Source organism: Salvelinus alpinus, chromosome 2 (genome assembly GCF_045679555.1).
Source record: "Salvelinus alpinus chromosome 2, SLU_Salpinus.1, whole genome shotgun sequence".
NCBI classification, from domain to species: Eukaryota; Metazoa; Chordata; class Actinopteri; order Salmoniformes; family Salmonidae; genus Salvelinus; species Salvelinus alpinus.
In genome coordinates this window covers 98,791,499-98,812,366 of record NC_092087.1, presented here as the reverse complement: position 1 = coordinate 98,812,366, position 20,868 = coordinate 98,791,499, and the positions used below count along the sequence as shown (strand labels likewise).

Below are 20,868 nucleotides of genomic sequence, written 5' to 3'. Positions count from 1 at the left end.
GTTTGACCCAGAGACCAGCCCTGTTCCCTATATAGTGCACTACCTTTGACCCAGAGACCAGCCCTGTTCCCTATATAGTGCACTACGTTTGACCCAGAGACCAGCCCTGTTCCCTATATAGTGCACTACCTTTGACCCAGAGACCAGCCCTGTTCCCTATATAGTGCACTACCTTTAATCAGAGGCCTGACCCTGTTCCCTATATAGTGCACTACCTTTAATCAGAGGCCTGACCCTGTTCCCCCGCCCTTTAACCAGAGGCCCGACCCCCGCCCTTTAACCAGAGGCCCGACCCCCGCCCTTTAACCAGAGGCCCGACCCCCGCCCTTTAACCAGAGGCCCGACCCCCGCCCTCTAACCAGAGGCCCGACCCCCGCCCTCTAACCAGAGGCCCGACCCCCGCCCTCTAACCAGAGGCCCGGCCCCCGCCCTCTAACCAGAGGCCCGGCCCCCCGCCCTCTAACCAGAGGCCCGGCCCCCCGCCCTCTAACCAGAGGCCCGGCCCCCCGCCCTCTAACCAGAGGCCCGGCCCCCCGCCCTCTAACCAGAGGCCCGGCCCCCCGCCCTCTAACCAGAGGCCCGGCCCCCCGCCCTCTAACCAGAGGCCCGGCCCCCCGCCCTCTAACCAGAGGCCCGGCCCCCCGCCCTCTAACCAGAGGCCCGGTTCCCCCGCCCTCTAACCAGAGGCCCGGTTCCCCCGCCCTCTAACCAGAGGCCCGGTTCCCCCGCCCTCTAACCAGAGGCCCGGTTCCCCCGCCCTTTAACCAGAGGCCCGGTTCCCCCGCCCTTTAACCAGAGGCCCGGTTCCCCCGCCCTTTAACCAGAGGCCCGGTTCCCCCGCCCTTTAACCAGAGGCCCGGTTCCCCCGCCCTTTAACCAGAGGCCCGGTTCCCCCGCCCTTTAACCAGAGGCCCGGTTCCCCCGCCCTTTAACCAGAGGCCCGGTTCCCCCGCCCTTTAACCAGAGGCCCGGTTCCCCCGCCCTTTAACCAGAGGCCCGGTTCCCCCGCCCCGCCCTTTAACCAGAGGTTGATGTGTCACCAGGTTGACCAACACTGTAATAGAAAACAACTGAACATTTCACTTCAAATGAGTCAAAGTTGATATTTATTCTGACTGACTCCCGTTCTCTCCTCTGTGTGTCTAGCGATTAACACCAGTCGCTATGCGGAGAGCTACCGTATCCAGACGTATGCAGAGTACGTCCAGGGCAGACGGCAGGTCAGGGAGAGCCAGGGCCACTCTACCCAGTCCTGGGATGAGGACGGCTGGGTTAAACCACACTACACCTCCCCATCTACCGTTGGTGCTGGTCCTACTGGCTACAGCTACGGTCACAACAGGTACACGCCTCTTACACACACACACACACACACACACACACACACACACCACTTCATGGACTTTTTAATGGAAGAGTGTCTTGAAAGGCTTCAGTCAAAGAAAATGTCCATGTTTGTTATTAAAAGAAGCTCAGGATGTCCTCCAGCGTTCTACACTTTCTCCATGGAATCTCTAAGGCAGGTTGATGTTTAAATGTGAAGTGTGTTGTACCTTGTCCTCCATGGAATCTCTAAGGCAGGTTGATGTTTAAATGTGAAGTGTGTTGTACCTTGTCCTCCATGGAATCTCTAAGGCAGGTTGATGTTTAAATGTGAAGGCTGGTCCGTGTGTTGTACCTTGTTGTACGTGTCAGGCCGTCATTGGGGAAGCGCTGCGTCAGTCCTATCCAGGAGGAGCAGCCTACAGACGGAGAGGCTCAGAGACACGCTGACGGATGGAGTGGCTACACACACACACACTCTGACACGGGCAGCAAGAAGATCAGGACCGACGGTAAGACACAGAGACACACACACACAGAGAGACAGAGACAGACACACTCCCCTGCTAGAAGACAGTAACTAAGTGTATATATCCACCACCAGAGTACAAATCATGAACAAAATGTTTTAAAGGAAAACAAGAATCAAGAAACACCTGTTCTGATGTGGTCTGTGTTGTTGTCTCCAGGGGTGTAGATCTGATGTGGTCTGTGTTGTTGTCTCCAGGGGGGTGTAGATCTGATGTGGTCTGTGTTGTTGTCTCCAGGGGTGTAGATCTGATGTGGTCTGTGTTGTTGTCTCCAGGGGGGTGTAGATCTGATGTGGTCTGTGTTGTTGTCTCCAGGGGGGTGTAGATCTGATGTGGTCTGTGTTGTCTCCAGGGGTGTAGATCTGATGTGGTCTGTGTTGTTGTCTCCAGGGGGGTGTGGATCTGATGTGGTCTGTGTTGTTGTCTCCAGGGGGGGTGTGGATCTGATGTGGTCTGTGTTGTCTCCAGGGGTGTGTGGATCTGATGTGGTCTGTGTTGTTGTCTCCAGGGGTGTGTGGATCTGATGTGGTCTGTGTTGTCTCCAGGGGGGTGTGGATCTGATGTGGTCTGTGTTGTCTCCAGGGGGGTGTGGATCTGATGTGGTCTGTGTTGTTGTCTCCAGGGGGGTGTGGATCTGATGTGGTCTGTGTTGTCTCCAGGGGGGTGTGGATCTGATGTGGTCTGTGTTGTCTCCAGGGGGGTGTGGATCTGATGTGGTCTGTGTTGTCTCCAGGGGGGTGTGGATCTGATGTGGTCTGTGTTGTCTCCAGGGGGGTGTGGATCTGATGTGGTCTGTGTTGTTGTCTCCAGGGGGGTGTGGATCTGATGTGGTCTGTGTTGTCTCCAGGGGTGTGGATCTGATGTGGTCTGTGTTGTCTCCAGGGGGGGTGTGGATCTGATGTGGTCTGTGTTGTCTCCAGGGGGGTGTGGATCTGATGTGGTCTGTGTTGTCTCCAGGGGGGTGTGGATCTGATGTGGTCTGTGTTGTTGTCTCCAGGGGTGTGTGGATCTGATGTGGTCTGTGTTGTCTACAGGGGTGTGGATCTGATGTGGTCTGTGTTGTCTCCAGGGGTGTGGATCTGATGTGGTCTGTGTTGTCTCCAGGGGGGTGGATCTGATGTGGTCTGTGTTGTTGTCTCTAGGGGGGTGGATCTGATGTGGTCTGTGTTGTCTCCAGGGGTGTGGATCTGATGTGGTCTGTGTTGTCTCCAGGGGTGTGGATCTGATGTGGTCTGTGTTGTCTCCAGGGGGGTGTGGATCTGATGTGGTCTGTGTTGTCTCCAGGGGGGTGTGGATCTGATGTGGTCTGTGGTGTTGTCTCCAGGGGGGTGTGGATCTGATGTTGTCTGTGTTGTTGTCTCCAGAGGTGTGGATCTGATGTGGTCTGTTGTCTCCAGGGGTGTGTGGATCTGATGTGGTCTGTGTTGTTGTCTCCAGGGGTGTGTGGATCTGATGTGGTCTGTGTTGTCTCTAGGGGGGGTGTGGATCTGATGTGGTCTGTGTTGTCTCCAGGGGTGTGTGGATCTGATGTGGTCTGTGTTGTTGTCTCCAGGGGTGTGTGGATCTGATGTGGTCTGTGTTGTCTCCAGGGGTGTGTGGATCTGATGTGGTCTGTGTTGTCTACAGGGGGGTGTGTGGATCTGATGTGGTCTGTGTTGTCTACAGGGGGGTGTGTGGATCTGATGTGGTCTGTGTTGTCTACAGGGGGGTGTGTGGATCTGATGTGGTCTGTGTTGTCTCCAGGGGTGTGTGGATCTGATGTGGTCTGTGTTGTCTCCAGGGGTGTGGATCTGATGTGGTCTGTGTTGTCTCCAGGGGGGTGTGGATCTGATGTGGTCTGTGTTGTCTCCAGGGGGGTGTGGATCTGATGTGGTCTGTGTTGTTGTCTCCAGGGGGGTGTGGCTCTGATGTGGTCTGTGTTGTTGTCTCCAGGGGTGTGGATCTGATGTGGTCTGTGTTGTTGTCTCCAGGGGTGTGGATCTGATGTGGTCTGTGTTGTCTACAGGGGTGTGGATCTGATGTGGTCTGTGTTGTCTCCAGGGGGGTGTGGATCTGATGTGGTCTGTGTTGTCTCCAGGGGTGTAGGTCTGTGTTGTTGTCTCCAGGGGGGGTGTGGATCTGATGTGGTCTGTGTTGTCTCCAGGGGGGTGTGGATCTGATGTGGTCTGTGTTGTCTCCAGGGGTGTGGATCTGATGTGGTCTGTGTTGTCTCCAGGGGGGTGTGGATCTGATGTGGTCTGTGTTGTCTCCAGGGGTGTGTGGATCTGATGTGGTCTGTGTTGTCTCCAGGGGGGTGTGGATCTGATGTGGTCTGTGTTGTCTCCAGGGGTGTGGATCTGATGTGGTCTGTGTTGTCTCCAGGGGGGTGTGGATCTGATGTGGTCTGTGTTGTCTCCAGGGGGGTGTGGATCTGATGTGGTCTGTGTTGTCTACAGGGGGGTGTGGATCTGATGTGGTCTGTGTTGTCTCCAGGGGTGTGTGTACGGACGTATGCAGGAGTAGTGGACAGTAGGACGTCAGAAGGCTGGCTGAAAACTCAGTAAGTAAAGATGTGTACAGTTGAACATGTAACTCCAGTACTGATAGTGGGGCCTTAAACTTGGAAAAACTACCCGGTTCTTCGTTGAAGGCAGCTAAGCCTGTGATTGGTTGCTGTTCCCTGTAGGTCTGGGTCTGATTCGTCGAGCATGAGCCCGATCCAGGAAGAGGTGGGGTCGGAGGCGGTAGACGACGCCAGTGATCCGGCGGCGGGCGAATGGCAACAGCAGCCTTCTACCAATCAGAGCAAGAAGAGCCGCAAGAACAACAACAAGAGGAAGAAGACGGACGGTGAGACGAGTGAGAGAGCCGTGTGTTCCTGGAAGGCTTGTCTTAAAGTCTGTATTGATCCGTCAAATCAAGCTTTATTTCTAACAGCACATTTCAGACATGACCGTCCACAAACCATGGATTAAAAACACTGAGAATAGAAACTGAAATATTTACTACACAACTAACATAAGTGGATTAAAAAAACTGAATAACAATAATAACAACTGGACGACTAAAAAGCACCTGAAGAAAATGCAAAGCTACAAATGGACATTTTAAAAAATGTCCACAGTTTTGTCCCCCCTCAGGTTCTCTGGCAGAGTAACTAAAGGCTGGGGGCAGAGTAACTAAAGGCTAGGGGCAGAGTAACTAAAGGCTGGGGGCAGAGTAACTAAAGGCTGGGGGCAGAGTAACTAGAGGCTGGGGACAGAGTAACTAGAGGCTGGGGACAGAGTAACTAGAGGCTGGGGACAGAGTAACTAGAGGCTGGGGACAGAGTAACTAGAGGCTGGGGACAGAGTAACTAGAGGCTGGGGACAGAGTAAACTAGAGGCTGGGGGCAGAGTAAACTAGAGGCTGGGGGCAGAGTAAACTAGAGGCTGGGGGCAGAGTAAACTAGAGGCTGGGGGCAGAGTTAACTAGAGGCTGGGGGCAGAGTTAACTAGAGGCTGGGGGCAGAGTTAACTAGAGGCTGGGGGCAGAGTTAACTAGAGGCTGGGGGCAGAGTTAACTAGAGGCTGGGGGCAGAGTTAACTAGAGGCTGGGGGCAGAGTTAACTAGAGGCTGGGGGCAGAGTTAACTAGAGGCTGGGGGCAGAGTTAACTAGAGGCTGGGGGCAGAGTTAACTAGAGGCTGGGGGCAGAGTTAACTAGAGGCTGGGGGCAGAGTTAACTAGAGGCTGGGGGCAGAGTTAACTAGAGGCTGGGGGCAGAGTTAACTAGAGGCTGGGGGCAGAGTTAACTAGAGGCTGGGGGCAGAGTTAACTAGAGGCGGGGGGCAGAGTTAACTAGAGGCGGGGGGCAGAGTTAACTAGAGGCGGGGGGCAGAGTAACTAGAGGCGGGGGGCAGAGTAACTAGAGGCGGGGGGCAGAGTAACTAGAGGCGGGGGGCAGAGTAACTAGAGGCTGGGGGCAGAGTTAACTAGAGGCGGGGGGCAGAGTTAACTAGAGGCGGGGGGCAGAGTAACTAGAGGCTGGGGGCAGAGTAACTAGAGGCGGGGGGCAGAGTCACTAGAGGCGAGGGGCAAAGTAACTAGAGGCGGGGGGCAGAGTAACTAGAGGCTGGGGGCAGAGTAACTAGAGGCTGCCTCTCCATGCCTCTTGGTCCCCCTCAGGTTCTCTGGCAGAGTAACTAGAGGCTGGGGGCAGAGTAACTAGAGGCTGGGGGCAGAGTAACTAGAGGCTGGGGGCAGAGTAACTAGAGGCTGGGGGCAGAGTAACTAGAGGCTGGGGGCAGAGTAACTAGAGGCTGGGGGCAGAGTAACTAGAGGCTGGGGGCAGAGTAACTAGAGGCTGGGGGCAGAGTAACTAGAGGCTGGGGGCAGAGTAACTAGAGGCGGGGGGCAGAGTAACTAGAGGCGGGGGGCAGAGTAACTAGAGGCGGGGGGCAGAGTAACTAGAGGCGGGGGGCAGAGTAACTAGAGGCGGGGGGCAGAGTAACTAGAGGCGGGGGGCAGAGTAACTAGAGGCGGGGGGGCAGAGTAACTAGAGGCGGGGGGGCAGAGTAACTAGAGGCGGGGGGGCAGAGTAACTAGAGGCGGGGGGGCAGAGTAACTAGAGGCGGGGGGGCAGAGTAACTAGAGGCGGGGGGGCAGAGTAACTAGAGGCGGGGGGGCAGAGTAACTAGAGGCGGGGGGGCAGAGTAACTAGAGGCGGGGGGGCAGAGTAACTAGAGGCGGGGGGGCAGAGTAACTAGAGGCGGGGGGGCAGAGTAACTAGAGGCGGGGGGGCAGAGTAACTAGAGGCGGGGGGGCAGAGTAACTAGAGGCGGGGGGGCAGAGTAACTAAAGGCGGGGGGGCAGAGTAACTAGAGGCTGGGGGCAGAGTAACTAGAGGCTGCCTCTCCATGCCTCTTGGTCCCCCTCAGGTTCTCTGACAGGCTATTCCAGAGGCTGGGGGCAGAATAACTAAAGGCTGGGGGCAGAGTAACTAAAGGCTGCCTCTCCATGCCTCGTGGTCCTTGGCTTTGGGAGAGTTAAAAGGCCAGAGGACCTGAGGGACCTACTGGGTACAATCACATAGACATGTCTGACATGTATTGAGGTGCACAATCATGGATTTGATTTAAAAACCAATAGAAGAATCTTAACATGAATTGTAAAACTCTCAGCCAGTCCAGAGACGTTAAAACCGGTGTGATGTCCGTCTGGTCTTGGTCAGTACCCGCGCTGCAGCGTTCTGTATGTTTTACAGTTGACCGATGGCTTTCTTGGGTAGTAGACCAGACAGGAGAGCATTACAGTAGTCAAGCCTGCTGGTAATAAGAGGATGAGTCTCTCTGTATCAATGTTCCTTTTATTGCTGGTGAATTTAAAATGTACGTCCAGATTCTCTCTGTTTCTGCTCCAGTCATAGGAACCTCGGGCCTTGATTCAGCTGCAGGAAGTTGAACCATCCAAGTATGTAAATCACTAATAGTGTAGTTTATCTGTGGAGCTAACATCCTCTGGTGCCAGACCCTGATAGTTGGAGCCTAAGAGCTTAAACTTGGCTGTGCGTTTGCTCTCTGCTGCTCTGTATTGGAACAGTTGCCCGTAGCAACGTCACCAGTACAACAAAACACCAGTGGTGTACCTCAGGTTGACTGGGACTGTCTCTGTGTATTGGAACAGTTGCCCGTAGCAACGTCACCAGTACAACAAAACACCAGTGGTGTACCTCAGGTTGACTGACTGGGACTGTCTCTGTGTATTGGAACAGTTGCCCGTAGCAACGTCACCAGTACAACAAAACACCAGTGGTGTACCTCAGGTTGACTGGGACTGTCTCTCTGTATTGGAACAGTTGCCCGTAGCAACGTCACCAGTACAACAAAACACCAGTGGTGTACCTCAGGTTGACTGGGACTGTCTCTGTGTATTGGAACAGTTGCCCGTAGCAACGTCACCAGTACAACAAAACACCAGTGGTGTACCTCAGGTTGACTGGGACTGTCTCTCTGTGTATTGGAACAGTTGCCCGCAGCAACGTCACCAGTACAACAAAACACCAGTGGTGTACCTCAGGTTGACTGGGACTGTCTCTCTGTGTCTCATCTTTCCCTCCCTCTAGGTGCAGAGACGACGTCTTCTCTGTTCGACGTTCCTGAGGTCTGGTAGCGATGGAACCGAGCCCCTGGCTCCTTACCACCTTGGTTCCGACTTCCTACCCCTGGCCACTTGACTCCTACCCCCTAGGACCGGGTTTGGAACTAGGCCTGAAGTTTCAACCAGCTGCACTAATCTGACTGGCTGAGAGAAACGTCTTAAAGCCATAATTCATGACAGGAGTCCTCAGCATGTGGCAAAGCAGGATATTCCTTTAGGAAAGAAAAAAAACAGTCCTAAATTGGCTCCCTATTCTCTATATAGTGCACTACTTTTAACCACGGTCAATAGCGCTCTGGTTCAAAGTAGTGCACTACTTTTAACCACGGTCAATAGCGCTCTGGTTCAAAGTAGTGCACTATGGATTGAATTAGGGTGCCATTTGGGACATAATCAATATTTTTTTCCCCCACTTGTCTTTTTATTTTGCTCGTGTTGTTTTTTCAATTCTGATGTATTGATTGATAAATCCCCTGTATCGTGATGGATTAGGTAGTTACCACTCTGCATGTTGTGGTGCTACGGACACCTGTTCAATACAGAGGGAGAACTCATCACCCAGGCGTAGTTCTAATCACCTCACCCATCAGGGTCTGAAATGGCAGTCTGATGTCTGGTCCACTACTCTTAACCAGGGTCTGTAGCGCTCTGGTCAAAACTAGTGCTCTAATATAGGGGATGGGGGGGGCATTTGATACACAGCCAGGGTCTGTAGTGCTCTGGTCAAAACTAGTGCTCTAATATAGGGGATGGGGGGGCATTTGGTACACAGCCAGGGTCTGTAGCGCTCTGGTCAAAACTAGTGCTCTAATATAGGGGATGGGGGGGCATTTGGTACACAGCCAGGGTCTGTAGCGCTCTGGTCAAAACTAGTGCTCTAATATAGGGGATGGGGGGGCATTTGGTACACAGCCAGGGTCTATAGCGCTCTGGTCAAAACTAGTGCTCTAATATAGGGGATGGGGGGCATTTGGTACACAGCCAGGGTCTGTAGCGCTCTGGTCAAAACTAGTGCTCTATATAGGGGATGGGGGGGGAATTTGTTACACAGCCAGGGTCTATAGCGCTCTGGTCAAAACTAGTGCTCTAATATAGGGGATGGGGGGGCCATTTGGTACACAGCCAGGGTCTGTGTTCCATGAGGATCGACGTTACAGAATATTCATCTAGAAAAAACACTATCTAGATTTGATGCGCTTCTTTGTTCTATAGAAGAGGGAATCGCGTCGTTCATCTGGTGTGTGTTTTCTACGTCGTATCGTCCTGAACACCAGGCCAGGCTAGTTGTTCCACGACCACCGAGTTACTGTCACCGAGTCTGAAATCTTTCCCCCTCACCGTGTCTGTTACCGGTGTCAAACCGGTTTAGTTTTAACCGTAAAAAATGTTGCCTCCGTGTCCCGTTCATAGTGATCCATTAAGTGTCTCTTAAGCCCCCCCCCCCCCAAATGCCACTTGACTGATTCTAGTGTAATACTGTCCCGGTGCTGTTATAATATTTTAAATCTAGTTTAATTAACTTCCTTTTTTTTTTTTATATATATGTGTGTATAAAGTTAAAGCCCCTCTCTAATTTTATAGATCCTGCTAGAACCTTCTCCAAGGGTGTGTATCCTAAGTTAAAGCCCCTCCCCTCTAATTTTATAGATCCTGCTAGAACCTTCTCCAAGGGTGTGTATCCTAAATGGTTCCCTGTATAGTGCAGTGTACTACAAAGGGAATAGGGAGCCATTTTGTGAATACAACCAAGAGACGTGGTTGGTCTTTTCCCTACAACAGTCTAGTGGCATTATTACTTTTGTATGGAAGACATTTTTTGTGGCGTTTTTTTTTAAATGTCTCTATTTTTTGCTGTCTTTACTTTCCCCTCGTTGTAACTCCTCCCCCCCCCCCCTGCAACTGTGTCAAATATTGTATCAATGCAAAATGTGTCGACGTTACGAATACGTATGTGCGGTTTTTTGTATGAAAAATGTTAAAACGAATATTTCCTTATGAACAGGAACAATTAAAGAACGTTTCTTAGTAATTCACTGTGTTCCTTTTTTCATCTGTTTAGTACTGTTCTGTATCCACGGCAACGTTACGTCTCAGCCGTCGGTGTGGGATCTATTTAGTACTGTTCTGTATCCACGGCAACGTTACATCTCAGCCGTCAGTGTAGGATCTATTTAGTACTGTTCTGTATCCACGGCAACGTTACATCTCAGCCGTCGGTGTAGGATCTATTTAGTACTGTTCTGTATCCACGGCAACGTTATGTCTCAGCCATCGGTGTAGGATCTATTTAGTACTGTTCTGTATCCACGGCAACGTTACATCTCGGCCGTCGGTGTAGGATCTATTTAGTACTGTTCTGTATCCACGGCAACGTTACATCTCAGCCGTCGGTGTGGGATCTATTTAGTAATGTTCTGTATCCACGGCAACGTTACATCTCAGCCGTCGGTGTGGGATCTATTTAGTACTGTTCTGTATCCACGGCAACGTTACATCTCAGCCGTCGGTGTGGGATCTATTTAGTATTGTTCTGTATCCACGGCAACGTTATGTCTCAGCCGTCGGTGTGGGATCTATTTAGTACTGTTCTGTATCCACGGCAACGTTACATCTCGGCCGTCGGTGTGGGATCTATTTAGTATTCTGTATCCACGGCAACGTTACATCTCAGCCGTCGGTGTAGGATCTATTTAGTACTGTTCTGTATCCACGGCAACGTTACATCTCAGCCGTCGGTGTGGGATCTATTTAGTACTGTTCTGTATCCACGGCAACGTTACATCTCGGCCGTCGGTGTGCGTGTTTTCTTATAGTTCAGTATTGTTTCAACACTAACCTGTATAGACGTAGATTCACATCACCTGCGTCTTGACAAATATAATCAAACCTGAAGGTGCCACGTGTTTTTATTAGGAAATGAGCTCCAATCAGTTTATCCTTCAATTTCTACAAGTGGAAGAAGTTTTTCTAAATGTCTGTCAGTTTGCCTGTGAAGTGCCAACCCTGGTCATGGATATGATGGCGCAGGCCACATCACAATTTAAATGTTTCTTACGTCCCTGCCAACGAAGGCACCCAACTGACCGGCAGTAAAGGCTAGAAAGCCAGTATCAATGCTATCTGGACAGTGTTACTCAGAATGACATGTAATTATCTAACTGCACCTCAGATTCATTACACTTCATGTCCATATTGCTAATCTCTGGATCTGCTGTAAAACTCTCCACTGACCAGACAAATAACCTTCATGTCCATATTGATAATCTCTGCTGTAAAACTCTCCACTGACCAGTCAAATAACCTTCATGTCCATATTGATAATCTCTGCTGTAAAACTCTCCACTGACCAGTCAAATAACCTTCATGTCCATATTGATCATCTCTGGATCTGCTGTAAAACTCTCCACTGACCAGACAGTCAAATAACTGAAGACTAGAACATCAGAACTCAGTTCAAACACGTTTACTGTCACGGTTTCCATGGTGTTTTTACATGGACTCAAAACATCCTTTTGAAACACACAACATTCTTCAATATCATCTGCCAAAGTATATACTCGGGCCGAAGTTCAATGAGATCATTAACCGGCATAGCGGACGTTTTGGCGACGTCTGAGGGGGAACTGTTGGAACTGTCGACTATACAAGAATACACTCAAGATTTAAAAATCATTCAACTGGCTGTAGATTACATCACACAGTGTTCCAACTTCTAAACAAGGCTGCGTGGGATTTCTGTGACTGTGCAATACCGATTTCAATGTCCGCTTTAGGTATGATGGATTTGACGGCTCTAACGCAGTTCCACCTCCGACACCACTAAAGTGGATCTGATCGAATAGAGCCATTAAAAATGTAAACCAAATGACTTGCTATACACGACTGTGAAACATGTCAATATACTCTAAGTTCATTGAGTCTCTTAGGTATGTGTGTGGTGGAGCGGGGGGCGCTTGTTTCTAATTGTCTTGTTTCCTGGTAACTAAAGAGTTGTGGAAATGTTATCTTGAAGGACAAAGAACAGTCAATGAATGAATCCATTTTTAAATCCAATGGTTGTTAGGGACAAAGAACAGTCAATGAATGAATCCATTTTAAATCCAATGGTTGTTAGGGACAAAGAACAGTCAATGAATGAATCCATTTTAAATCCAATGGTTGTTAGGGACAAAGAACAGTCAATGAATGAATCCATTTTAAATCCAATGGTTGTTAGCTGTGTAAAATGCTATGGGCAGCTTTCTGTTGCCATGTCTGTCTATGAATGAGGTTGTTTTCCCCCATTCCCATCCCTTAGCTTGTTTATACCGAAGATGGACTGTTGATCTGGTCGTCTTGGTGTTTCCAGACTCCAGACCAGATGATCTCATGTTCTTGGTGTTTCCAGACTCCAGACCAGGTGATCTCATTGTTCTTGGTGTTTCCAGACTCCAGATGATCTCATTGTTCTTGGTGTTTCCAGACTCCTGACCAGATGATCTCATTGTTCTTGGTGTTTCCAGACTCCAGACCAGATGATCTTCTCATTGTTCTTGGTGTTTCCAGACTCCAGACCAGATGATCTTCTCATTGCTCTTGGTGTTTCCAGACTCCAGACCAGATGATTTTCTCATGCTCTTGGTGTTTCCAGACTCCCGACCAGATGATCTCATTGCTCTTGGTGTTTCCAGACTCCAGACCAGATGATCTTCTCATGCTCTTGGTGTTTCCAGACTCCAGACCAGATGATCTCATGCTCTTGGTGTTTCCAGACTCCCGACCAGATGATCTCATGCTCTTGGTGCAATTCTTCTTCTTCAATAATAGATATGATGTTATATAATTGGGCAAAGTCTCAATACAACATGCAACGAAGCAAAATGTCTCCTAATTAAAGCAGAATTGGCATACTGAAGGTTGACATAGTGTGAAAAAGCCTGGAGAACTGCTGGCCAAAACAACACAATCATATCTGCCCTTTTTAAATGAGGTCCTGGTCTCATCTGACTGGGGGGGTCAATACTGAGGTCCTGTCTGAGTCTTTATAAAGAGGTCTTGGTCTTTCATGTCTTGGTCTGAGTCTTTATAAAGAGGTCCTGTCTTGGTCTGAGTCTTTATAAAGAGGTCTGAGTCTTGGTCTGTCCTGCCTTTGAGTCTTGGTCTGTCTTTATAAAGAGGTCCAGTCTTGGTCTTGGTCAGAGTCTGAGTCAGTATTAGAGTGTTGCGGGTCTTGACTCCATCGCTGCAGTATACCGGACCAATAGGGGGCGCTGTCTCTCCGGTGTGTCTTCTGGTGTTTCGTAAGAGCTCTTTTCTCTGAGAAACACTTGCCACAGTCAGGGCATTGGTACGGCTTTGCTCGAGGGCTCCGGTCTTGACTCAATCTCTGTTTTTTACCAGGCGAAGAGAAAGCAGAGTTGTGTGCCCCTGTCCCGTGTGTGTCGCGCTGGTGTTTCTTCATGGCTTTCTTTTCAGTGAAACGCTTCCCGCAGTCGGGGCACGGGTACGGTTTCTCTCCGGTGTGCGTTAGTATGTGTGTTTTCAGCGTATTTGACTGAGAGAAACTCTTGTCGCAGTAAGTGCAGTGGTACGGTTTCTCACCTGAGTGTATTAGGCGGTGCCGTATTAAAGATGCACCATGCGAGAACTTCATATCGCAGACGGAGCATTGGAAAGGTTTATCTCCCGTGTGCACCGTCTGGTGACGTTTCATGTAAGACTTCTCAGTGAAGCGTTTGTCGCAATGGGAGCATTGGTAAGGCTTCTCTCCTGTGTGCTTTCGCTCGTGGATTACCAATCTATGCTTTGAATTGAATTCCTGTCCGCAAGTAAGGCACAGGAACGGATTCTTCTCTCTTACTTGCTCGTTCGTTTTTTGATGCTTGGTTCTCTGATGATTTGACAAGGCCTGAATCACCCTGAAGGTCTTCCCGCAGTCAGGGCAGAGGTGCTGTTTCTCCTCGTGGGTCACCACATGTTTCTTCAGCGCTCCAGATTCCATGAAACCTTTTCCACAGACAGAACAGACGTGTGGCTTCGCTAATTGCTCTCCGTGCTGCGTTTTCTGATGTCTTCTCAAAGCTGAGTGGAAGCCGAAGCTCTTGCCGCAGTCGGCGCAGAGGTGAGGTTTCTCTCCAGTGTGGGTCCGCAGGTGAGTCTCTAACCCTGCCTTAGAAGCCAGCCTCTTCCCACAGTGAGGGCATGGCTCAGAGACCTGTGTTTTGCCTACCTTCTCTCCTTTATGTCTTCTAACATGTGTTCTAAGATTCGAAGAGTCATTAAATTGCTTCCCGCAAAGGGGGCAAATGAAGGGTTTCTCCCCAGTGTGCATACGAAGGTGCCTTTGATAACTACTTGAGTGAGAGAAGCGTTTGTGGCATTGGGAGCAGCGAAATGGTTTCTCTCCGGTATGCGTTCTCTGGTGGCTTGTCAGCCTTTCCTTTGTTGGGAAATGGCGCTTGCATTCAGGGCATTGGAATTGGTCTCTGTTTAAACGATGCAATTTGGAATGATTTGTTAAGGTAAATAAGGATGCAAAAGTCTTTCCACAATCAGAGCAGAGGTGAGGTTTCTCTTCCGAATGGATGGCTTGATGTTTTTTTAAGTATCCAGAATCTCTAAAGCCTTTCCCACAGACAGAGCACATGTGGGGCTTCGCACTACCTGCTGCGTGAAGTGCCTGATGTCTTTTCAGAGACGACTGAAAAGAGAAACTCTTCCCACAGTCAGCACAGAGGTGAGGTTTCTCTCCAGTGTGGGTTCTTTGATGGGACCTCAAGGCTCCTGGTTGATTAAAGACTTTCCCACACACTGAACATTCGTGCCGTTTCACTCCTCCGTGCTCTGAATGACTAAGTTTCTGATGTTTGGTCAAGGAGGGACGGAAAGCAAAGCTCTTCCCACAGTCGGGGCAGACGTGCGATTTCTCTACAGTGTGGGTCTTCAGGTGAATCTTTAGTCTTGTCTTGGTTGACAACTTCTTCCCACAGTGAGAACATGGATGAAGGACTGGCTTCTTTACGGTCTCCTCCTGTTCTGAAGAACCAACATTGTTCTCAGAAGGTTTCTCTTTGGAATGTTCTCCGGAGTGAGTTCTTTTTATGTGTTTCTTCAAGTTTCCTGGATCATTAAAAGGCTTGCCACAACGAGGGCAAATGTATGGTTTCTCCCCAGTATGAGTTCTCAGATGCCTCTTAAGACTAGACAATTCATTGAAGCCCCTCCCGCAGTCAGAGCACTGGTGAGGTTTCTCTCCTGTGTGGGTTACCAGGTGCTCCTCCAATGCCTTCTTTGTGGGAAACTTCTCCCCACAGTGAGGACACGGTTCACGGTAGAGCCTCTCCACACCCAACTTCTCTCCTGGGTGAGCTCTCCTGATGTGTTTCTTCAAGTTTCCTGGATCATTGAAACCTTTCTTACAACGAGGGCAAACGTACGGTTTCTCTCCAGTGTGAGTTAGCAGATGTCTCCTAAGACTGGAATGTGTACTGAATGTCTTTCCGCATTCAGAGCATGTGGTTTCAGAAACATGACATTTCTTTCCAGTATGAGTTTTCAGATGCCGGGTAAGGCTGGAAAATGTACTGAATACTCCCCCACATTCAGCACATATATTTTTCTGTTTCTCTCCAGTGTGAGTTAGCAGATGTCGCTCCAGAATGTCTTTTGTGGCAAAACTCTTCCCACACTGAGCACAGGAGTGGGTTTTCTTGCAGGTTTTCTGCCCCGGTGGTTTCCTGCAGTCCATCAGCTGCACAGACACCCTCTTCAGACCCAAAATGAAGGCGCTACCGGGAGAGGCACGACACAGGGTCTTCGGTGGGCGACACTTGTCCTAGAAATCACAAAAAAAGAGACTTAATTAATCAGGATGGGAAACCCTCTCCTACCTGTCAATGAACTTTGAAGTCTTTCAATTCCTCTCGTCCTCGATTCCTCAACCTCCTCAACCTCTTCAACCTCCTCCTCAACCTCCTCAATAAAGGAGAAAGTCTAAGAGGAAGAACATCCGATATTCTCCCAAAGCCTTTTGCAGAAGTTGTTGAGGAATCAATGAAAGCATTGGGAAAATAAATACTCACTTTCTGACTGGGAAAATAAATACTAAATAAATACTTTTTGACAGGGAAAATAAATATTCACATTGTCTGGGAAAATAAATATTCACTTTCTGTCTGGGAAAATAAATACTTTTTGACGGGGTAAATAAATATTCACTTTCTGACTGGGGAAAATAAATATTCACCTTCTGCTCTGGTGTGTGCTTCTCTGGAGAAAACTCCACCTCCAGCCCATCGCAAACCATCCAATTCCTGACCTCCCTGTCCAATTCTTCATCGCAGTCTGCAGCATCACAATCATCGGACTGGCTGGGACTCATGGACTCCGCCTCCAGCCCATTGCTAGGCAACCAATCTGTGTCCCCTGCGTCACAGTCTGCAGCATCATCATCATCAGATTGTCTGGGACTCATGGGCTCCACCTCCAACCTGTTGCTAGGTAACCCAGCCCCTCCCTCTCCATTCCATTCTTCATCGCAGTCTACAGGATCATCATCATCGGCTTTGCTGGGACTCACGGGTGCACCACTACCATCCTCCTGTATCCTCCTGATGTCGTCTTTCAGTTGGACTAACCAAGACATTCCCTGCTCCACCGATTTCATTGAATCAGTATTGTCCCACATTTCCTCCATGATTTTACGCCGCAGCGAGCGGTGATCCATTCCTTTAACTTCGGATGCATCTTGGCCATAACGTTCACAAAGGGAGCGTAAATTGTCCTCAGTTAAATTCCATAAAGTCTTTTCGATTTCATCCATCAATGTTCCCTTCTTTTGACTCATATTGTCTGTTGAGTTAGAACGTTTCTTGGTAAAAACAGCAATAATAACACCTAGTTATTGAACGGAGCTGTCGCACGTTTGAGGTGTCTCTCCTCCCGCTGGGCACAGACTTCAAATTCAAGGTCTATTCCATGTTGTTTCAAAGTAATTGAATTAAAATGTGAAAACAATGCTGATTCAATCAGTGTGTGCCCAGTGGGCTGTGTTTATTCACAAGTCTTCTGGAACTGGAGTCTCATAACACCAGATCTTGTATGGTCACCTGTGTACATAGGAGGATATGGAGTGAAACAAAAACTGTTTTTACCCTTCAATATCTACATGTATAGTCCGATTCTACTTTTTGTCAAGTGTGTCAAATATATACCTTTTGTATAATGAATTTGTATTTTTAGTTAATAATAGAACAATATCAGTGACACGTTTATTTACCGATTTAATTACATTTCAATGTTCCCATGAGGGATTTTATTTTGAAGGATCCAACCCGGAAGCATTATTCCGCTAGCTAACAAGCTAAGAAAAGAGGAACATCAAGTACAACAGTAACTAATTGATTATACACAGCTACAATCGATCTGCATGCAGCTACCAGTCAGCAGAAAACAATACTTGTATTGTTATATCGACTCAATTTGAGCACAGCTTCAAATTAGTTAGCAGGAGCAAGTAGCTAGCCAGCTACCAAGCTAAACAGCAGCTAAGCAGAGCAGGTAGCTAGCCTAGCTAACGGTTATGCAAACCTATCAACTAATAACAACGTTTAGAGGACCTTTATGACTGTTGGTAGAAACCTAATACTTAACTTACCAGCTCGATTTAAGAAAAAATATGTCCCTGTATTTAGCAGTGTACTATTAGCTAGCTAGCTTTTCAAACGCGACCTGTTCACGTTCGAGGAGAAAAGAAACAAAGGGGCGGGGACAACAGAAAGTACGGAGGCTGAGAAAGGACTTGACATGAGAGGAGAGCAGTGGTTCTCAACCAGGGGTACTAGGACCCCTGGGGGTACTCGGCCCATCCACAGGGGGTACTTGAGAAGATTCACCATAGGCTTTCTGTTAAAAGGCAGAGCAAAATTCAGTTGGTGGTACAGTAACCGAGAAAGGTTGGGAACCACTGGCATAATGAGTGAGCGATTAGATGAGAACTAATGAAGGTATCCTCATTGAGGACATGGATACACGTTATATTGCATCATAGCTAAATAAAAAGTAACATTACTCAATATACGTACAAATGAATTAATGTGTCTTTTATTAACCCCTTGCCTATGTAATGACACAGCACAGTGACAAAGAGGAGTGTTCATTGAGTTTCCTGGTGATTTTCACTCGTTTGTTTACAATGGTTATGATTGAGCAATTTACAAAAACCGGCAGATTAATTCAATCTTTAAAGGTTCAATCTGTGATTGGTCCATCCATTTTTGGACTAATTAATTCCATATACCCATTGATCCTTGAAGAAAATAACTTATAAATACCTCATGAGCTTTAGTTCAACTATCGTACCCTATCAAAACCCCAAATACACATATTGTTTTACTCCATTGTTTGTAAACAAACAAACACTGTATAGCTTCAAAACATTAAAACTATAATTTTGATATCATGAATGGTGAGTTCTTGCATCTTTAGCTCTGTCTATCAATTTGACAGTGGCTACATTTCTCCAAACCTTATCCCTTAGCTTGTTACCATAACAATGACAGGGTGCCCACTTTGTTATTGTTTGAACTGCAGATTGCCCTATAGCCCTTTCCTGCAGTCAAATTACTTAGTGGCCTCATGCGGGAAATGTTATTCATATTTTTTTTAAACAGCAGAAAATCTGGTGTTTTTATGTCAAACGGTTTTGTTATATTTCAGTCTTCTGTGATATGTATATAAAGTGTAATATTGGGATGCAATCTCCAAATGTAATACATTTCAACTCTATATCTGACATGGTACACTGACTTCTTTTTTTAAAGCCCATAACCATGTGTGTGAGGTGGATACTTTTGTTTCCAAGTAGATTTGTTTAAGACTTACAAGAAACACTCTGTGTGACCCTAAATGTAGCCCATTAAAATAGTCTTATTAAAAGATATATAAATTAGTCCATGTTTCTATCCACTTGAAACCGCTTTCGCTTCCAGAGGATTAATCTATACAGCTAAATATATACAAATAAACTTCACTTTAAAGATCAGGAAATGTTCCCGAGCTCAAATTCATGACTTTTTATTCAAACCAGACTTAGCACTGGGGCCAAGCGGAGAAAAAACATTATATATAAAAAAAAAAAGCATGTTTATTTTGAAACATTTACAAACCTTCAGATCAAAATCAAACTTTAGATTCACAATTGTTTCAGACATGGCAACATCGATAACTTCCCCCTCCAATTAAAATATAGAACCGAGACTCCTGGAGGAGCCTGGGTAACAGTCTGTTTAGATATGTTCTATCATTCCACTCTTTGGGAGATTCTCAATGAGGAGGGTGTCAATTTGTTAGTAGGCGATACAAATGAGTCTTCTCCCCTCCTCGATTTCCTCCTTCGGCAGAGGAGGAACAAGAGTATCCACACGTGGAAGTTTTCTAAAATCTAAAATCTTTGAATCAGCTGTTGTTTTCTCGAAGGAGAAAAGCAAACGACATGCTACTTATCCCTTTATCTATAAAATGTATATCACAACTATCTACAGTGCATTCGGAAAGTATTCAGACCCCTTGACTTTTTCCACATTTTGTTACGTTACAGCCTTATTCCAAAATGTATTAAATTGTTTTACCCCGCCTCATCAATTTACACACAATACCCCATAATGACAAAGCAAAAACAGGTTTTAAGACATTTAAACAAATTTATTTAAAAAAATAAAATAAATGAATAATCACCACATTTACATAAGTATTCAGACCCTTTACTCAGTACTTTGTTGAAGCACCTTTGGCAGCGATTACAGCCTCGGGTCTTCTTGGGTATGACGCGACAAGCTTGGCACACCTGTATTTGGGAAGTTTCTCCAATTCTTCTCTGCAGATCCTCTCAAGCTCTGTCAGGTTGGATGGGGAGTGTAGCTGCACAGCTATTTTCAGGTCTCTCCTGAGATGTTAGATTGGGTTCAAGTCTGGGCTCTGGCTGGGCCACTCAAGGACATTCAGAGACTTGTCCCGAAGCCACTCCTGCGCTGTCTTGGCTGTGTGCTTAGGGTCGTTGTCCTGTTGGAATGTGAACCTTCGCCCCAGTCTGAGCTCCTGAGTGCTCTGGAGCAGGTTTTCATCAAGGATCTCTCTGTACTTTGCCTCGATCCTGACTAGTCAACCAGTCCCTGCCGCTGAAAAACTTGCCCACAGCATGATGCTGCCACCCCCATGCTTCACCGTAGGGATGGTGCCAGGTTTCCTCCAGACGTAACGCTTGCCATTTAGGCCAGAGTTCATTCTTGGTTTCATCAGACAATAGAATCTCGTTTCTTAAGGTCTGAGTCTTTAGGTGCCTTTTGGCTGTCATGTGCCTTTTACTGAGGAGCGGCTTCCGTCTGGCCACTCCACCATAAAGGCCTGATTTAGCAGAGTGCTGCAGAGATGGTTGTCCTTCTGGAAGGTTCTCCCATCTTCCACAGAGGAACTCTGGAGCTCTGTCAGAGTGACCATCAGGTTCTTGGTCACCTCCCTGACCAACGCCCATCTCCCCCGATTCCTCAGTTTGGCTGGGCGGCCAGCTTTAGGAAGAGTCTTGGTGGTTCCAAACTTCTTCCATTTAAGAATGATGGAGGCCACTGTGTTCTTGGGGACCTTCAGTGCTGCAGACATTTTTTGGTTCCCTTCCCCAATCCACCTTGTGACCACAGGTGGACTCCAATCAAGTTGTAGAAACATCAAGGATGATCAATGGAAACAGGATGCACCCGAGCTCAATTTCAAGACTCATAGCAAAGGGTCTTAATACGTATGTAAATACTGTATTTCTGTTTTTGCTTTGTCAATATGGGGTGTGTAGATAAAGGATTTTTTTTTATAAACGTAACAAAATGTGGAGAAAGTCAAGGGGTCTGAATACTTTCCGAATGCACTGTATATGCT

General features: G+C 47.8%; 2 protein-coding genes across 2 annotated transcripts in view; one reads left to right on the top strand and one right to left on the bottom strand.

Moving 5' to 3' along the window:
- The window catches only part of LOC139568383 (poly(A)-specific ribonuclease PARN-like), a 30,055-nt gene extending 20,058 nt beyond the window's left edge, over positions 1 to 9,997 (top strand). The window contains exons 22-26 of the mRNA XM_071390166.1: positions 1,147 to 1,342; positions 1,696 to 1,835; positions 4,326 to 4,392; positions 4,519 to 4,682; positions 7,934 to 9,997. Of these exons, the coding sequence (XP_071246267.1) occupies positions 1,147 to 1,342; positions 1,696 to 1,835; positions 4,326 to 4,392; positions 4,519 to 4,682; positions 7,934 to 7,980 (614 nt within the window). The 3' untranslated portion in view covers positions 7,981 to 9,997. The remainder of the gene's footprint in view (positions 1 to 1,146; positions 1,343 to 1,695; positions 1,836 to 4,325; positions 4,393 to 4,518; positions 4,683 to 7,933) is intronic.
- Positions 9,998 to 11,415: 1,418 nt separating this feature from the next.
- Positions 11,416 to 17,713, bottom strand: LOC139568382 (zinc finger protein 585A-like). The gene is made up of 3 exons (XM_071390165.1): positions 17,603 to 17,713; positions 16,193 to 17,054; positions 11,416 to 15,781 (listed from the first exon to the last, which is right to left on the bottom strand). The coding sequence occupies exons 2-3, from the start codon at positions 16,790 to 16,792 to the stop codon at positions 13,115 to 13,117; spliced, it is 3,267 nt and encodes a 1,088-aa protein (XP_071246266.1). The 5' UTR covers positions 16,793 to 17,054; positions 17,603 to 17,713; the 3' UTR covers positions 11,416 to 13,114.
- Between the last annotated feature and the right edge of the window lie 3,155 nt (positions 17,714 to 20,868).